The sequence below is a fragment of the Papilio machaon genome, chromosome 10 (genome assembly GCF_912999745.1).
Source record: "Papilio machaon chromosome 10, ilPapMach1.1, whole genome shotgun sequence".
Classification (NCBI taxonomy): Eukaryota; Metazoa; Arthropoda; class Insecta; order Lepidoptera; family Papilionidae; genus Papilio; species Papilio machaon.
Window position 1 is genome coordinate 1,798,182 of NC_059995.1, and position 18,678 is coordinate 1,816,859.

The 18,678-nt window shown below is 33.9% G+C and overlaps 3 protein-coding genes across 4 annotated transcripts; 1 reads left to right on the forward strand and 2 right to left on the reverse strand.

Moving 5' to 3' along the window:
* Window positions 1–1,010: 1,010 nt before the first annotated feature.
* On the reverse strand, window positions 1,011–2,146 carry LOC106713355. The gene has a single exon (XM_014506156.2). The coding sequence runs from the start codon at window positions 1,647–1,649 to the stop codon at window positions 1,203–1,205; it is 447 nt and encodes a 148-aa protein (XP_014361642.2). The 5' UTR covers window positions 1,650–2,146; the 3' UTR covers window positions 1,011–1,202.
* A 495-nt stretch (window positions 2,147–2,641) lies between these two features.
* On the forward strand, window positions 2,642–3,621 carry LOC106713351 (60S ribosomal protein L22). 2 transcript variants are annotated; one of them, XM_014506152.2, is made up of 3 exons: window positions 2,642–2,716; window positions 2,799–3,084; window positions 3,426–3,621. In XM_014506152.2, exons 2-3 carry the CDS (start codon window positions 2,808–2,810, stop codon window positions 3,587–3,589), a joined length of 441 nt encoding a protein of 146 aa, XP_014361638.1. In that variant the 5' UTR covers window positions 2,642–2,716; window positions 2,799–2,807; the 3' UTR covers window positions 3,590–3,621. The 2 variants fall into 2 exon arrangements, with proteins under 2 accessions (XP_014361638.1, XP_014361639.1); XM_014506153.2 differs by having other exon boundaries at window positions 2,660–2,720.
* A 1,230-nt stretch (window positions 3,622–4,851) lies between these two features.
* On the reverse strand, window positions 4,852–18,678 carry LOC106713367 (probable aconitate hydratase, mitochondrial). Its single transcript, XM_045679874.1, has 16 exons — window positions 18,447–18,678; window positions 18,081–18,161; window positions 17,798–17,941; window positions 16,392–16,583; window positions 15,960–16,146; window positions 15,425–15,511; window positions 10,359–10,537; window positions 9,792–9,914; window positions 9,508–9,705; window positions 8,938–9,057; window positions 8,517–8,697; window positions 7,876–8,025; window positions 7,053–7,254; window positions 6,083–6,301; window positions 5,740–5,869; window positions 4,852–5,219 (listed from the first exon to the last, which is right to left on the reverse strand). The coding sequence occupies exons 1-16, from the start codon at window positions 18,477–18,479 to the stop codon at window positions 5,079–5,081; spliced, it is 2,367 nt and encodes a 788-aa protein (XP_045535830.1). The 5' UTR covers window positions 18,480–18,678; the 3' UTR covers window positions 4,852–5,078.

The window sequence follows — 18,678 nt, forward strand, 5'->3', positions numbered from 1 at the left end:
ATAGTAAAAGAAATCTCATTTAATTTACCTTTCATATGGTATTTAAATAAAAATACAATGTATCAGTTGGATAACTGAAAATTTTATTTTGTGAATCCAAAGTTGACCTTTGCCTTTTTATTATAAAAATTTGTGCAATAAATATCAATCTTGCTGATTCCGAACATAATTTACTCTTTGTATTAAGTATAAATTTTATGAAAAAACTTTTTTTTAATAATAAAAATTATATCCATCCACATAATGAATTTATTTTACATCCATTTTGTAGTGTCCTGTTTAAAATGTTTCTGAATTAGTGTTTCCGAACCAGTTGAAACACCTAAAAGATTACCAAGAGGGAAAGTTATTTTTTTAATAAGCTAATATTAATAAAACCTGGTCAGGTCCATGGATAATAGAAGTTTGTTATTTCTAGTCTACCTATCTGGATTACAAGCATCAAGTGTTATATATAGTTATTTCAATCACTTAACATGCCCTTAATTTTTTTTATACGGTTATTTTCTTTTAACACTAGTTACGAATTTTACAATGAAAGCTGAGAAATGTAAAGAAAATTTTAACCAATATTGCTTTAACATTACAATTTTACATACATAGTATAAGTATAATATAGTTTTCAATGAATGCAGCGAGATATACATTTGACCTTTTATATGTGCTGGTAGTTTAATATATGCCCCTGTATGGACAATATGTCGTACCATTTAAATCCTTAAACAAGCTGTTCAATTTTTATCTTGGTAAAATGTATTAACTATTGAAAACAAAATATTTTTCTGAGATTTCACAATAAAATAACTACCTTGTCCAAGTGCTGCAAACTGAAACACTGGTTTTTGTATACTGCTTCACTCATCTCTTTTGGTAGTTATTCCTTTAACAATTGTGTTCTGTGATAATGAGGAAAGAAACTTTGGGAATTAAGAGAAATAAAAAATACAGTTAGGTTTATAATTTTTATTTATTTTTTCCATATATTAAAAGAGCAAGGTACTTTTGTGGTTTAAATAAATAATTATCACATTATTTGGACGAAAATAATGACGTATGCACTACAAAATAACAAATTCTGTTTAAACTTAGTTCAAACAATAAAAATAACAATGTGATCAGTGTAATTCATACAAAATTGTAAGTACTGTCAGTCTGGCGCGAATTTTAAACAGCTTTAAGAAGCAATGCAAAGAATATTCAATTTAATTGTTTGGAATAAAGTGCCTTCGAAAAGCACTATATTCTCTACGAAGTGCTTTTATCGCTTCAACTTTTAACAATTTCAATGCGGTTTCCATTTCATCTTTGTTCTCGGAGTCGCGAGCAATAGCAAGTCGTTCCATTGTCGCAAAATCCAGTTCTTCTATCCGTTCAGCTTCATCTATTAATCGATCAAAATCTCTGAGGTAATTGCGGTACGATGTGCTTTCGGCATCTTCAGAATACCCGAGTAGTCTTTCGATGTGTTCTAAAAAATCTAAAGTTCTTCGGCCGTCTTTCATCTTTGTTGTGAACATAAAATTTCTAAACAACCTCCTGCCCTTTTCATCATTCAAGACGTTTTCAATTTTATCAGTAAAACGATCTAAATCTCCTTTTGTTACACCTTCTTGATCGTCGCAACCACAGGCCACAAAACATTTTTCCATTTTGTTATCATTTGCGAGCCACCGTGACTGTTTCCATAGTGTTATCGATTAAATTGTGACTTTCACTATATAGAAAATAGGTATGTTTTCCTTTATCATATATAAAATTACAAAAAGCATTTGCTATCACTCACTATAGCTCAATCAAGTCTAAAGTTTATCTAAAGTTCAAAATTTACGCGATGTGATTCACCTCTCATAGAGGTTATTTACAAAAATAGTTCACACTTTACACACTCCCGAAGACAAGAAATCAACTGAAGTCTAGTAGTAAACAAACACAAATACACTGCGCAGCCGTACTACGATTGCGTACATTTATTATACACACTTTCTGAAACATATTTATTTACTGTTAAATTTCTTTTAAACAGCTGATAACATGATGCACAGCGATGACAGTTTATTTTTTCAGGGCAAGCAATCAAAATCAATGAATGCAATACGTCAAAAAATTTAAAACGTATTACATTACATCATAACAGGCAAAAAAATGCGTCGTGTCCTGAGTCATGACCTCGAATTTAATTCATTCGTGGGAAATATAAGTAGGTAGCCAACGAAACAATAGAAGCTTTGTACTTATATCCAGGTGCACTTATCGCACATAAACTAGACGAGGCAAGGCTTACATGAGAAATCAACCTTCTTCGGGTTTAACTTAAATTTATTTCCCTCTTATTTTTTTTTAATTTACAGTATAAAATAAGATATTTTATCATTTATACTTAGGTTAATTTTAAATTGCCCGCCAAACAGATCTTGATTGAACACAAAAACTTGCTGACTTTTTTTATTGATTCTCAAAAGACATGTAATAGTAAAAAAATAAATTCTCTTCAAATTAAATTTTCATTTTATGAAATAGACAATATAATATCATAACAAGTTTTTAAGTTTTGTAAACTCTGTAACTTTTTGTAATACTTTAAAGATGCGCAAAGACCTAAAACCTTGTATTCAAAGCAATAAAATTCCAAAGACTAAAACTTCCATGTTCTAGTTTATGGCAACTGCCAAAAAGTCGGCCATTTTGCAGGTTTGACGAAAACTGCTACACGTGTTCTGTAGGTTAATGCTCAAAAATAATTAATGTTCGCTTAGTTATTTATCTGAAGAACAACATTACGAATAGGATTTATTTTTCAGGGCATTAAAATGGCAGTAACTAAGAAACCCGCGCCTAAAAAGGCCCAATTGCATCAAAAGGGTAAGAAGGGAGTCAAGGGTGGTCAAATCCGCGGTAAAGGAATGAAAAGAAAAATCAACTTGAAGTTCACAATTGACTGCACACACCCCGCTGAGGACAGCATCTTGGATGTCGGCAACTTCGAGAAATACCTCAAGGAGCATGTAAAGGTTGAGAACAAAACAAATAACCTAGGAAATCACGTTGTCATCGCTAGGGACAAGACGAAGGTTGCTATCAACGCAGGTTGGTGTCTTATTTTACATTAAATGAAAATATCATAAAACCAAAATAATCAAACTGTTGGTACATTCTCACGAGGCTTCCGTTCGGCCGTACGGCAATACAAGCAGTATAAATACCGGCCGATCTTGGGACACAAAATCTGTCTGATTTACAAGTTAATGGTTATAAAAATCTCGATTGTCCCCTCTTTGTAGAGAAATACCAAAAAATTATTTATTTCGTGAATATTGTATTTTCAAGCATATTTCAAGTTTGTTTACAAGAACCAGTAATGTCATATTGGAAATGTTTTCAATAGTTTTTCATTTCTATTACATATTCATATTATATCATTGTTTTAGACATTCCCTTCTCCAAGAGGTACCTGAAATACTTGACAAAGCGGTACCTCAAGAAGAACAACCTTAGGGACTGGCTGCGTGTGGTTGCATCTGCTCATGATGCATACGAACTCCGTTACTTCAACATCAACGCTGATAGCGATAATGAAGACAATGAAGATTAAACTGTTGCTAAATAAAATAGTTTTACACTAAATTCAGTTTTATTTATACTGCTTTTCAAAAAACTCGGGCCATTAATTTTTTATAAGAAACATTTAAAGAATTGTAGAAATGTTCAAAGTGATCAAAAAGCTTTCCAATTTTATAAGCAACAAATTGCTCTTGTATGATTATTGTTTTATAACTGATAAGGATTGATCATAATTTGTAATAGAGAATATGTCTAAATGCTAGCAATCAAACCAAAGGATAAATCAATGGGTCCTATGTATTAGGGCCAAAGTGACAAATTTTACTTTTTTGTTTCAAAAGCTACCTGTTTGTTTAGTTAGCAATATTATGCACTAAATACAATAAACATTTACAGGTGTAAATCTTATTTTTTGCTGAAGTAAAAGGGCCAATGTGGCTTATTTTGAGAGCCTCTTGTGAAAAGTTGTCAATTTGCACATTGGCCCTCATTCGTAGGAGCCAATGAAATATAGAATTATAATTGCTCCATGTTTCACACATTCTAAGCTCAGTGGACAGGTGTTTACAGGACCAACTGACAAACTATGGTCAAGTGAGCTCCTTCCTTTTGGGGCTTCTAGAGTGACCGCCACTTCTATGTCCTAGGTTAGGCTTTAAGGTAGTAATGGTAGATTTGAGACTAGCTTTTAAGGTATAATTTAATGTTTTCATATTCCCTCTCTTATAATAACTAACTAGGGTGACGCAGTGACTCAAAGTAGGCCTTAGTCTCCGACAAGTCCCACTCCAATAAGGGAAGGATGAATCTTGTTTTAAAGTAATGTAGTGTAGATTATTTCAAGTTAAGTTTGTTTCAGATAACTAACAATTAAGTCAACTTTCAAAGTATATGAAGGTTCTAAAAATAAGGAGTTAAAAAAAAAACAATGACATAAATAATTGATAATTTTTAATATAATCGTAATTCATTAATAACATGTAAATTGATGAAAAAAGGATCAAACTTATTAAACTAATTTCATCTAAGTTTTGTACTTACTACAACTAAGTATATAAGATTCATTGCCTGAGTGTTTGGCAACTATACAAAATGCTCTTTAATATAACATTTAAATAATAACTTGCACTGGAGTTTAGACTATTAGGTATTTTTACTAACACTTAAGTACAAAAAAATGTTGCTTAAGTTTTTTTTATATTGTCTAATACTATTAAATAACACAATTGAACATAATTATTTGGTTAACAAGATAAAGTCATGTTGCCATGTGTATTAATAAATATTAATGTATTTTTCTTCTGAATTATTGAAATTTTTCATTAAAAGCCTCAATCCATTTCCATTTGAAGATTTTTTGATTTCATGTTAAATTGGTTACAATACTGTTTTTAAATTCGCTATAAACTAGCTAACATTTTAGAATAAAATTTTAAATATCTTACAGGGTTGCTACTTTACAAAAATTTGCCCATTTTTGGGATAAATCCAGTGCAAGGATTGCAATCGGGGTAACTAATTCACTTGCCCGCAGCAATTTCCTTCATCCTGTTAAGTGCGGAACCCGCTTTGAACCATGAGATTTGCTGCTCGTTCAGTGAATGATTCAACTTGATGCGTTCAACGCTGCCATCCTTGTGTTTGATTTCACAGTCGACTTGCTGTTATTATAAAATATTAAATTAAATATTAAATAAATTCCTTTTAAAAATAAACATCTAATAGATTAGATTAGAACTAGTGGGGGTCTTTAAGAGTAGAGTGAATAGGCATCTACAAAGCTAGCGCGTACCATCTTTATACCACATCTTCACCTCATCGGGTGAGATTGTGGTCAAGCGCTTACTTTTTCAATATAAAAAAAAAACTTTAAAATAAAGAGTACAATAACGCTAGACGAATTTTTGTGTGCATCTGTTTATAGCAACTTCTTTTTTTTTTAGGTTAGACAAATATTCCACTCAGCAACTAGCAACTTAAGTCGCGAGCGCGTTCAATGGAAATGGTATATAGTATTCCGAATAGAATGCTCTTGAAAAAGGTGTCTAAGATGTACTAATATAAAAACTGTACTGTTTCCATTTGCTTATTTATTCGACAATTTATCTATGACTGAAAATGTGACAGATGTGATTTTCCCCTTAAATCCAGCTTAGATACTAAAGTATTCTGGTACATTACCTTGCCGGGCGCGAGATCCTTGAGTCCTAACAGGGAGATCTTGTCCGAGGGCTGGATCTTGTCGTAGTCTGCGGGGTTTGCAAACGTCAGCGGCAACATGCCTTGCTTCTTCAGATTGGTCTCGTGGATTCTGAATCATCAACAATAAACATTATTAACTGAGAACATTTGCTTCTTCTCGTAGTAATTTGGAATATATGGTGTTTTTTTTTGAGGCACAATTGAGTTTTTGAAAATTTTTTTTTCTATGAAAAATGGAAAGATCATCTATAAGTTTTATACCAAAATTAAAAAGTTATATCAAAATAAAAAAGTATCGAAGACGCGCCGAGAACTCACTTACCTGGCAAATGACTTGACGATGATGGCGCGTCCACCCAGATGTCTAGGCTCGAGTGCGGCGTGCTCTCGGGAGGAGCCCTCGCCGTAGTTCTCGTCGCCTACAACACACCAGCGTGCGCCTGCCGCCTTGTAGGCGCGAGCTGTAGCCGGTACAGCGCCCCACTCACCAGTTAACTGATTACGGACCTTGTTCAGTTCACCGTTCTCCGCATTTGTTGCTCTGTTCACAATACATTAGAAATAGTTTTCATCTATACTAATACTAGCTTTTGCCCTCTACTCCGTCCGCACGGAATTCAAATAAAAAGGAAAAGTGATAAATGTATCCTGGTTCTAAGTTCCCCGCCAATTTTCAATCAAATTGGTTCAGTCGTTATTTTGTTATAAACAGTGTAACGTAACTTGACACGACTTTAAAATACAAAGATTACAAAATTAATTGATAATTAATTTACTATTGCAAATATAAGTTAAACATGCAAAATATTTAAAAGGCAAGCTTTTAAATTTACATTTTATCTATTAAAGTAAGAAAGAATTGAAATCCCCTATTTAGCTGACTTCAAAAAGAAGGAGGTTATCAATTCGACTGTATTTTTTTTTATTTGTGTTACCGCGAATCTCCGCGCCTGGTGGTCCGATTTTGATAAAAATTATATTAATCGAAAGGAAGTGCTTGCAGATGGGTCCTATTTTTTTGATTTTTTTAAATAACTAGAAGACTAGTAGATTTTGAATTTAGCTTGAAAATTAGGGACATTTTTGCTTTCAGCGCTTACGCAGGCTATACTATAGGACCTAAATAAAAATAATGTATGGACGAATTGTAGCTCTTTAAATGTGCTAAATAAAAGTTCGCGATAGCATATATTTATCTTTTATAGTTTTCTCATAATAACCATTTTGAATACCAACTAAGATTTTATGCAAGAAACTTATTAACTAACTTTATTCAGTTAAAAAATACTCACGTAATAAACATATTATTGGAGATGTTATCAAGATGTCCTCTGTACTTGAGCCAGGGTCCAGCGGCTGAGATGTGGTCGGTGGTACATTTGCCCTTCACTTTAATCAGGATGGTCATCTCATTGAGATCTTTGCCGTCCCACTTGTCAAATGGTTCCAGGAGTTGAAGACGGTCCGAGGTTGGGGATACATCAACTGCTACCTCTGTGAATTTTTTTTTTCAATATAAAGAAAATGTATCGAAAGAAGTAGACTAAAAAATATATCTAGAATTTTAATAATTCTAGTTAAACTATTATCTCGTTTATATCATTCAATACTATAATATAAACATAAAAGATTTTTTATATATTACATGAATTCGCCGAAATGGCGAAGCGACAGCTGTCTATAGACATTCGCAATTGCAGATGCGTATATACCCTCAAACGACGAAGGAGGAGACGCACAAAAAGATAATATTTAACCTTCCTATACATCTCCTCTTTCATCAAATCAACTTCCCCTTCTCATCCTTTCCTTATAAGAAAAGGGTAGGAATGGAAAGAGGACTAAAATTAGTCCTCCGGCACCACAATCATCAGACTGTACTTGGAATTACTTCCACTTGACGACTGTCTTCTGTGAGGTCGTGGTATTTCACCGGCATTGAATAGGCTCCGAAACTACAGAACCGATTTGTTAATTCACTAATGGGAAGTGTCACTATCTTCAGGTGACAAAGGCTATAGCCTAAAAAAACTATAAAACTATTTTTTTTTTCAATTCCACTCGGAGAAAGTCGAGGACAACTGCTAGTTATATAATAATAGATAATATACATACTGGAGCCATCAGCAGGCGGATGCTGGTAGGTGTCCTGTCCAGGGTCGAATCCTTTGGCGGGCAACTCGTCGGCGAACGGATCCGAAAGCTTGAACTTCTTGCCATCTTTGCCCGTCAGCTCATCCGACAACGGGTTGAAGTCCAACCGACCTGGTTATCAGAAATATTATTGATATTTATGGAAAATAAAAAAATATAGAGATTATATACGAGAGAGAAAAAGAGAGAAATAGAAAGAGAGAGTAAGGAATAAAGAGAGAGGCTAAAACAAACATACTTTTACGGCTTTTATCTTCAAAGTATTAAATTATGTAGTTACATACATTATTTAATTCCAAATCCAATCAACACAACAACATTGAAGTGTCTGTATATTTAAAAAAAACATATTTTGCGAACATTACGCTGTATTTATTTTATGTTTGTCTGTCTGTCCGTAAATAAATACGTAAATATGTTTGTTCCGGGTAAACTACGAAACAAGGCCAATTATTTTAATTCTGCTATGACGAAGACACGGGTAACAGCTAGTTCAGATATATTTCAGTGTTCAATATTGTCCCTATTTAGATATAATTTTGGTTGTTTCGTGTACATTGAAGTATATGTCAGTGTTTAAAATGTATATTGTAATATCTGACCAGCAATGGAGAGCGCAGTGACGAGCTCTGGGCTGGTGACGAAGCAGTGTGTGGCGGGGTTGGCGTCATTGCGACCGGTGAAGTTGCGGTTGTATGAAGTCACAATAGTGTTCTTCTCGCCCTTCTTCACGTCCTGGCGGTCCCACTGCCCGATGCAGGGACCACATGCGTTTGCTAATACCTATAGTATAAAATATTTTACGAAATTTCATTTGGCACGTCGAAAACAAGATTACACTACTATCAGAAGTGCCAACTTAAACGCAAAGTACTCAACTCCAGAAAACAAAAATAACAAGACCCTCAAGAGGGATAAATTAATAGAGGAAGACATTTCTATTATTCTGTAAAAATTGTGAAGATATGCAATTTGACTGTGACTGAATTGGTATGGTATATTCAAAAATTTAGTTGTACTCACAGTGCCTCCAAAGTCCCTGAGGGTCTGTGCGATGCCGTCTCTCTCAATAGTTGCGCGAACTTGCTCCGAGCCGGGGGTCACGTTGAACGGAATCTTGGACTTCAGACCGTGGCCTAGCGCCTGGACAACGAAATTAAATCACTAACAAAACACTTTATAAAGACTAGAATTTGTAGTTCCTCCACTGTTAATGGGTGTCAATAATCTCGTTGGTTCCAAATCGTTTACCGAGGTTTGCCAAGTGAAGGCCAACATGCTATATACATTTGGCAAGTCTATGAAAGTGACCAATTCAGACAAGTGTGCCTTTAATTTGTGTAAAAAAACAGACACAGTTCCGAAGTGAAATAAAAGCTTTCCAGCGCCTGTGAGTCTTGACAAGCTATGCCAAATAAGCCGTGGTACACTTGAGATCGCGAATGTTGGCGCAAGCAACGCCAAGTGATAACAAACAATACATATGTACTGTCTATTGGTATTCGCCTTCATTTGGCAAGCCTTGACAAACATGTATAACAAGCTTTATGTAAAAAAATACATTTGTCCGCGATGTATAAAAGACAATGTCACCTCTTTGACAATGCTGGCGCATCGTCCCATGTCCTCGTAGGAGGAGTTGGTGCAGGAGCCGATGAGACCGACGCGGATGTCCACCGGCCAGTTGTTCTTCTTGGCCGCCTCACCCAGTTTGGAGATAGGGTTGGCCAAGTCGGGGGTGAATGGTCCGTTCACGTGCGGCTCCAGTGTTGATAGGTCGATTTCGATTAACTGAAAGGAAAGTTAGTTTGTAAAATAAAATACCAAAAAAAAACACAATATTTTTTGTTGTTTAATTCAAAAAAGGTAATACTTACTTGGTCGTAAGGTGCTTTAGAGTCGGGTGTGAGCAAATGTTTGAAGGAGTTGGCTTTGGTAGCAATGTCGTGACGGCCAGTCGACTTAAGGTACGCTTCCATGCGAGAGTTGTAGGGGAACACCTACAAATAAAAATAAAATAAGATACTTTGTCCACAAAATTACCTAATTTACAAAAAAGATTTCACATGTTTAATTATTACAAATTTCAACAGTCTTTAAAATGATTTCAAATTACCGGTGCACTAAAATACTGTAGATATATACGGGGCTAAGTAAAATTTTCATATAACATAACAGTCATACTCAGAATCGTTTAATCGTTACTAAGGTATTCCTTCAGTGTTGACTTCTCGTACTTAATCTACCTATATACTAAGTATTTTAGTATAGAAAGTATGAGAAATTTACGCTAAGGGTTCTCCTTAGTAAAAAATTAACAACTGCAGCAGCAAGAGACTCCCATGGTGACCATTTGTAGACAGTGATTATGACAGATCAATGAGACAGTCCATGTCCGGGTTTCACTTTAATGTGTGAAATAGCATTGAGAGTGTTAAACTTACACTAGTGGTGGCACCGATTTCCGCACCCATGTTGCAGATGGTGGCCATACCAGTGCAAGAGATGGAGTCTACTCCAGGCCCGTGGTACTCCACGATAGCGCCCGTGCCACCCTTCACTGTCAGGATGCCGGCTACCTTCAGGATCACATCTTTAGGACTTGTCCAACCTTTTAGTTGACCTAAAGAGATAATTTGAAATTAAATATGTATCTTTTCATATCGCCCGATTTTTTGAGTAGTTTAGAACACGTATGGTAATGGGGTTGGCAATATAGAGAGAGAAAGAGAGAATTTAGGGTTCATTGAAAATCGCTGCAGTACCCGCCGCAGCACATGTCGAATGAACACCTTTTCTTTTGATAAATGAATTTCTTTCTTTCAACATAAATACTATTCTGTTCCCACAATCTAAATTAGAAAATATTATCGTGGATTTCCACTTTATTTTTACGTGTTATCAAGTATTTATTTAAACAGAAGCAGGTAATTGTGATATGTTTTAACATGATAATATAATAGAAACAAATTCAATTTAGAAGATTTTACAATCGAGATATATAATCGAGAATAAAATCTGTTGATATATATATGCTTTATTTTATCAACTAACACGTTCTATGCCACTATGACAAGTTTCCATGAAATTAAACGCGTCATGATTCGCTGAACGTGTTAATTATAGTGAATTATATATGTTTTGATTTATACTGAAACCAAACAGCTAAGTAACTTTCAAGTTTTTATTAATCAAAATACAAATTCTGTTGAATCGGGGAATACGAAAAATGTTACGAAAGCAATTGAAATTGTTGCAACTTATTAAAATATGTACACTGACGTAATCAAAGATTATATGGTATTGTTATTATTGATATGAGGTGATTGGTTTGGTAAATACACGATAAGTTTATGATAAACATTTTCACATACAATGCATTAATCATTAGTAAAAAATGACGTGTAGTGATTAAGAAGTAATGTTACGAATAATTACAATTTATTAGAAACTAGCTGTCGCCACCGACTCCTTCTGCGCGGGTTAAAAAAAACTTAATAAGTAGCCTATGTGATCTTTCAGATTATGTCCTACATCTTTGCCAAATTTCATCAATGTCCATTGAGCCGTTCCGGAGATACCTTCAAACAAACATCCATCCATCCATCTAAACAGTAGTGTTATAACTCAAGATCGGTCGAACTGATTTAGCTGAAAATTGTTGGGAAGGTAGCGTAAAACTAGGAGACGGACATAGGAACTTTTTTATCTTGTGTGCATTTTTTGTTATTCCGCGCGGACGGAGTCGCGGGTAAAAGCTATTTTATAATATTAGTAAGATAAGATAATGCAAGTACGGATGATATTATAATGCAACAATAAAACATCTAATTTATGACTTTAGTATTATTTATCTTTGGTGTAAATAAAATTACGACTAAATAAATTATATCAGTTACAAAATAATAAAAAAATAGCAAAATATTTGAATGATTTACATTCTGTAAAAAATTTTCACAGCTGAAGCACGAATACAAAAATAAGCAATATAAATTTATTGTCATATCTTTCATTCCTTTTAGAAAAAACAGAGATAACTATATGTCGTGTGTTTCCCATTTGGCCGATTGATTTTTAAGATTAGATCGGTCCAACGGGAAATACTAGATATTTTGTTAAACGAATTATGGTCTCAAAAATGGATTATACGCAAGAAAATATATATATATACAGCTTACTGTTATACCTTTCTAAATTTTTAATTACATTTAAATCAGATCATCCGTTTACCTAACCATTAAACCTTCCGAACAAAGACGCGAGAAATAATATCAACTATTAATGAAAGGTTATCAATTATTGCTTACTAGGGTTTAATAACGTTTAATTAGATATCAAAGCAATTTATTCATAATGTCCAAAGTACATAGGTAACATGCTATCCAAACTTTATGACGGCTCGCAATTTCCCGCTTTAATTTTTGACGTTTTAAGTTCAACTGCGGACTGTACTGTGCACCTCCCCTTTCCCGCGCAACACCTAAAATTGTGTTCTACGCAGCGACTCGTGCGATGTTCCGAGCCGTTGTTTGATTTGCCTTATACCAGTATTAAGCCATAAAGTTTGCATCTTGTAATACAAAATGCATAAGTAAAGTGTTATCTTATACGCCTATATAATCAGTCCGGTCATGTGAGAACTGCTTCTAGTTTAACGTCTTTATAAATTGGTCTAGTCTACTGCGCATTTTGTATAACCTTACGTCAGAAGAAAATAATCCTTATCACGTCTTGCGCAAGAGTGATATTTGAATAGTGATGTTATACAATCGCCATATAACTGAAATTAACATAGGTAACCTTATTGCGCAATGGTATTGGAATTGTTTACATTAAAATTTGTAAGCTATTAAACAAAGTGTTTTTGTGACCATGTAAACCATTATTTACTTTTGAGTAAAATTTATTCTGAAACACAAAAGGCTTCTTGTTTAAAGAATTAATTGCTTTTTTGAAAAAAAAATCTGTCTTACTAATCTTATAAATGTGAATGTTTGGATGGATGGATGGATGTTTGTTTGAAGGTATCGATTTGGACTGTATCGGTCCAGAATGACTCCACGGATCTCGATGAAATTTGGCATAGATGTAGATCATAGTCTGGAAGAACACATAGGCTACTCATTTTTTTTTTAACTCCGCGCGGACGGAGTCGCGGGCGACAGCTAGTAGTTAAATAAAGTCATCATCGTTAGCTGATATTTATGTCCCCACCGAAGGGCACGGAGCCTACCCAAGAGGGGTGATTAGGCGTTAATCAACCGATTGCGGTTTGTTATCGGCACACATCTTTGTAACATCACGATGTTTTCCTTCACAGTAAAACCGTCGCATAAATGTACATATGAAATTCTAAAATCGAATAAAATAAGTACGTGGCGGAGATTGAACCTGAACGTGTAGATTACGGTATGGTCAAATGCTTAACAACTGCGCCACTGACACTCAAATAATAAAGTGATTGAAAGAAAAAGTCCTCAAATCATCAACCTCTTGTACTTACGTATGAACTCCGCCTCCATACATCTCTATCAGCCGTCATATCTGAATTCATTCCCTTCTTACGCATATCCTCTTTCACACAATCCATCTATACCTTCTTTGGTCTTCCTCTACATTTGTAGCCACATTCAATCTCATCATCATCTCTCTGATCTTTGAAAGAAAAAGTGAAATGTAAAATCAAAATACTTGGCTAACACGATAAGCAATGCACATTGAGATCTGGCGGCGAGCCATGCAGAATTTTATTTCTATTTATAACCTCGTATTAGGCAATACATATAACATCATGGCTATTACATTTTCTACCTTCTAGCATAAGACAGAAGGTACATATTCGCATGAGGTGTAGTAACAAAAATGTGTTGTTTGTGATTGCGTTACATGTTTCTTATAGGTTTAAATTACGCGTCAATTTAAACTACTTAAATATGTTGACTAAAAATAAAAGCAAATAGAGTTGACAAATAAATACATCATATACATACATATGTATGTGAATATTACGAGACATATTTTACAATTGTTTATATTTTAGTTGATATCTATATCTATCTACATATCTATATATATAAAAGAAAGTCGTGTTAGTTACACCATTTATAACTCAAGAACGGCTGAATCGATTTGACTGAAAATTGGTGGGCAGGTAGCTTAGAACCAGGAAACGGACATAGCATAATTTTTACCCCGTTTTCTATTTTTATTTTATTCCGCGCGGACGGAGTCGCGGGTAAAAGCTAGTCTTTTATAAGCACTTTAAACCACTGATCAAGTTGTATAAAAATATTGTTATCCCTTTATATTGGATAGATGGTTTGTTAGAAGGTCAAGGTTGCGGGATTGCAGAGGATGCGGGCAGTACAGGATGGGCATTGTGACAATCTATGGTGGAGGTATACATTCAGCAGTGGCGGAACCCAGCCTTATAATGTTGATCTCCACAAAGGCTCAACGGACCTTAATGAAATTTGGCACCGATATAGAACATAGTCTGGAAGAACACATAGGCTACTTATTAAGTTTTTTTTTTTTATTTCCATGCAGAGTCGAGGGTGACAGCTACTGGTTTTTTAAAACAGATTAAAATAGGTTTTTGGACAGGTATGTCGAATTGGATTTTTTTTTAGTTAATATAAAATCTTTAATGGTTTCACAATGCACAAACAGTCTAGTTACACAGTTTATTTTTAATTATATATAAATTAATATTGCTCTTGTATAGGAGATATTTTTGCAAAGGTTAATAGTGTTATCAAGAATCTTGTTTAATTCGGCAGTTCTCTGATAGCAATGACTGAATAAACACCTTTGTAAATTTTTAAAACAATTGTAAAATATAAATAAAACAAAATAATGTTAGTCATCTAATGGTAGTATGCGGTTCAAAAAATATAAAAAAAAAAAACATGATGGATGACTTTCATTGGTTAATATGTTAATGATTCATTTTTTTTTTGTGTTCGTACGCGTTTATTATAAAATATTATTCAGGTAAAAGTTTCAATGGATTCGAATAATGTTATCAAGAAGAGAATGTAGTTTGGATTATTCGCTAATCGAGAATATCTCAATGGAACTGGATGAAATTTGGAACAGAGCTGATGCATGAAGGCATACTATAGACTATAGATATAGGTAGAAAAAAAATTATTGTTTGTTTGTTTGTATCTATTAGGCTCCGAAACTAATAAACCGATTTGAAAAATTCTTTCACCATTGGAAAGCTACACTATCTCTGGATGACAAAACCATATTTATGACTAGACTAGCTGTCGCCCGCGACTCCGTCCACGGCGAGTTAAAAAAATCATAATAAGTAGCCTATGTGTTCTTCCAGGCTATGATCTACATCTTTGCCAAATTTCGTCGAGATCTGTGGAGGAGATACCTTCAAACTAACATCCATCCATCCAAACATTCGTATTTCTAATATTAATAAGATTTATATTCAATTCCGCGCGAACGAAGTCGCGGATAACTGCTAGTTTTAAATAGACCAACTTACCAGTAAGTTTGACACCAATAACTTTAGGGCATTTCAGTTCCCAGGGAATGTCGGCCATTACGTCCACAGCGTCAGCACCTCCCACACCTGAATTATATTTTTTTTAATAATAAATATACGAATTAGATACAAAAAGTTCCATTTAAATAATTGTCTGCTTTGAACTATTATTTATTTATTTAATATAGCTTTGTTTTTGAAGGAATACATTTCTTTATAAGCTTGATCCTCAGTTTTATAAAAATATCAAGATATTGTGTGAAAAATTAATACTAAAAACAATTAATTTTTAATCAGTCTAACCGTGAATTTTCACTGCCGACATATAAAAGAATATTTTTACTTCGTATTGTGAGGTATACAGCTTGTAATATATCTTGGCGGCTTGGAATATCGCAAAGAACGCGGGGAAGGTCATTGCTCAGTTGTTGAGCCGCCAAGATACTTGAAAAGATGTAAACAATATGTTTTATACAGTTATTTCCACAGTAAAAACTAACGGCTGGAATAAAAGCATAAGTTACTAATACTTTACCAATGCAAAGACCACCAAGTCCTCCGCCATTAGGTGTGTGAGAGTCTGTGCCGATCATGAGCAGTCCTGGGAACGCGTAGTTCTCCAGGATGATCTGATGGATAATACCGGAACCAGGTTTCCAGAAACCCACACCGTACTTTGCTCCCGCTGTTTCCAAGAACTTGTATACTTCTTTGTTCAGGTCCTAAGATAAATTACATAGAATAGAAATTAGTAGATAATTGATGGGTTCTAGAATAATTGAATTATGTTTGTGAAAAATAGATTTTAAAGTTCATAGAATTATAGAGGTAACAGTTTTAAAATTTGCCTTGAAACTTAATTTCAAAAATGCATGCACGCATTTTCTATTAATATAATCAATTCCAATTCTAAAAAAAACATTAAAACTCTTCTTTAATAATAGGATTTAAAAATATTTTCACTCACCTTTGCTCTAGCCAAGTCCTTAACACCACCAACTTGTGCTTCAATCAAGTGATCACAGTGAATAGTGGAGGGTACCGCAACTCGTGGTAAACCAGACGAGATGAACTGTAACATCGCCATCTGTGCGGTGGCATCCTGCATGGCGACACGGTCAGGCCGTAATCGAAGGTAGCTGGTGCCTCGCTCAATATCCTATGAATATTTAAATAATGAAAAAAAAAATTAATAATGTAAAATATTTTTAAAGTATTGGATATTAATTTGTGAAATAAACCAACCCGCACTAAGTAAGTCAAAGTGGTATACCATTGTCTAGTTATCCTTAACTTAGGCTACCTAGGGACATGTATATGACCTGGTTTGAGATGATCAATTCATAGTATCCAATATGATAGATGACAATGATTTTGTTCTGAGAATCTTAATTAGTATAAATTAAATCAGGGATCCCCAAACTATTTTGGACAAGTGACCCCCTTTTCCAAAAGAAACTGTTTCCACAGACCCCCCCCAATGGTCAAATTACCTACTATTAAAATCAATTATTATTATTATTCATTCTGACTTAGGTCAATAGAAAAAGTAAGAGTGAGAATTAGCAATGCTTTAAGAACAATATCGACTCCAGGGGGTCGATACGACCCTTTCGGGAATCCCTGCCTTAAATAACTGTAAATTAATCATTAGCAAAGCAACAATTACATTAAAATGTTTGTAAAACAATCACCAATGTATTTATATTAATGCTATGAAATAATGATGAGGTTGTATGAAAAAAGTTTCCATTTTAAAAATCAATTGACACTATAATTGCAAAAAAACTGTCTGGAAATGTAAAGAATTCGAAAAAAAATAGTCATTTACATATGTAATTTACATTGAATTATTTAAGTGAGATAAACACTTGTATAATAAGTCTAGTTAATATGTTCAGTAACAATCGTCTGGTGAGTTTACTATCATATAAAAAATAATAGTTTTGCTGAATGTGTTAAAAACATAATTAGTTTTTTTTCACACTCACAGTATATTATGTTGTTAATTTTTACTACTTTTTTCTCTCCATTTCTATTCTCCAAATTTTTTCTTAGTATTTTGTCATTCATAACACTTAGTATTTAATTGAATTTCAAAGAATTAGTTATGTATGAATTTATTACAACTTACCATTGCTGTAATGTTAATTTACATTATTTAATTTATAGTCATTTAATTTTGGTGTATTTTTATATATTAACTTAAGTGGCACACAAATGCTTTATTTAAAAACTTATTTTTGAACTGTTTAACTTTTTAATCTATTTAATAAACTGTCTAAAAACAAATCAATTATATTTTCAAATTTTTCAAGACTTATTTAATAAATAGCCGGATACTCATTTAAAAATTAATAAATAATTACTAACCTGTCCTTTAGGGTCATCCAAATGAGAGTAGAGCACCTTTTCTGACAAGGTCATATCCCGACCTAACCTCTTCTTCACTACCTCCAAATTTTTCGTCAATTTCTCGTAAGGCAATGGGGCCTTGTCGAACTTCGACATAGCGACCTAGAACAGATTTTAGTAACATTAGAAACACTTATTTTAAGTCATAGTGCAATTTTTTCGTCACTTGGATCGATTACATAACAATATTTGGTATCACTGAAAACACTGTTAAAGAGGCATTTTAAGTATTAAAATGTACCTGAGCGGCTGCTGCGGCGAGTGGTGACACGCTGAAGCATCTTTGTTGAATCTCCAAGAGTACAGTTCGGGTCCTGCTACCCTACAATCAGAGTCACAGGTTATGGAGACGAAAATGTCGTTTTAGGCATTTACTTAGTGAGAACACCTGAATAAACTAATCGTGGCATGACTGATGACCCCACTGACCCCAGACGGTTTATTTTACGCAAGATGACCTGTCCATTCAATAACCAATAGTAAATTTAATAACAATGATAACAAAGTAAACAAACTTCTGATAACTATAGGCCGCAATTATGCTAATAAGGGCATTTATTACTAATTATTACACTGCACGTGGATAAATTTTAATGTTGAATCTTACCTGGCCATGCAAAACTCTCATACAGTGAGCCATGGTTGCTGGACTTACTTATATCAATAAAATTGAGTTTAATAATCTTATTAAATAAATTAAGGCCACATCGATCACACAAAATTTTGGCCTTTTATCAGCTTTTTCACTTTTACGCAAATTTATACACGTATCTCTCGCTGTTTAGCCACTACTTGCTACCACTTGCTGCAGCCGAATAATTTGGCAGATAATTCAGCAA

Excerpts from the sequence above, each read along its gene's own strand:
- LOC106713351 (XM_014506152.2), top strand. The coding sequence starts at position 2,808 with ATGGCAGTAACTAAGAAACCCGCGCCTAAAAAGGCCCAATTGCATCAA. Across the intron at positions 3,085-3,425 it reads GAAGGTTGCTATCAACGCAG|ACATTCCCTTCTCCAAGAGG; the intron begins GTTGGTGTCTTA and ends TCATTGTTTTAG.
- LOC106713367 (XM_045679874.1), bottom strand. The coding sequence starts at position 18,479 with ATGGCTCACTGTATGAGAGTTTTGCATGGCCAG. Across the intron at positions 15,512-15,959 it reads ACTTGGTGGTCTTTGCATTG|GTGTGGGAGGTGCTGACGCT; the intron begins GTAAAGTATTAG and ends AATATAATTCAG. Across the intron at positions 7,255-7,875 it reads TCCGCCTGCTGATGGCTCCA|AGGTAGCAGTTGATGTATCC; the intron begins GTATGTATATTA and ends AAAAATTCACAG.
- LOC106713355 (XM_014506156.2), bottom strand. The coding sequence starts at position 1,649 with ATGGAAAAATGTTTTGTGGCCTGTGGTTGCGACGATCAAGAAGGTGTA.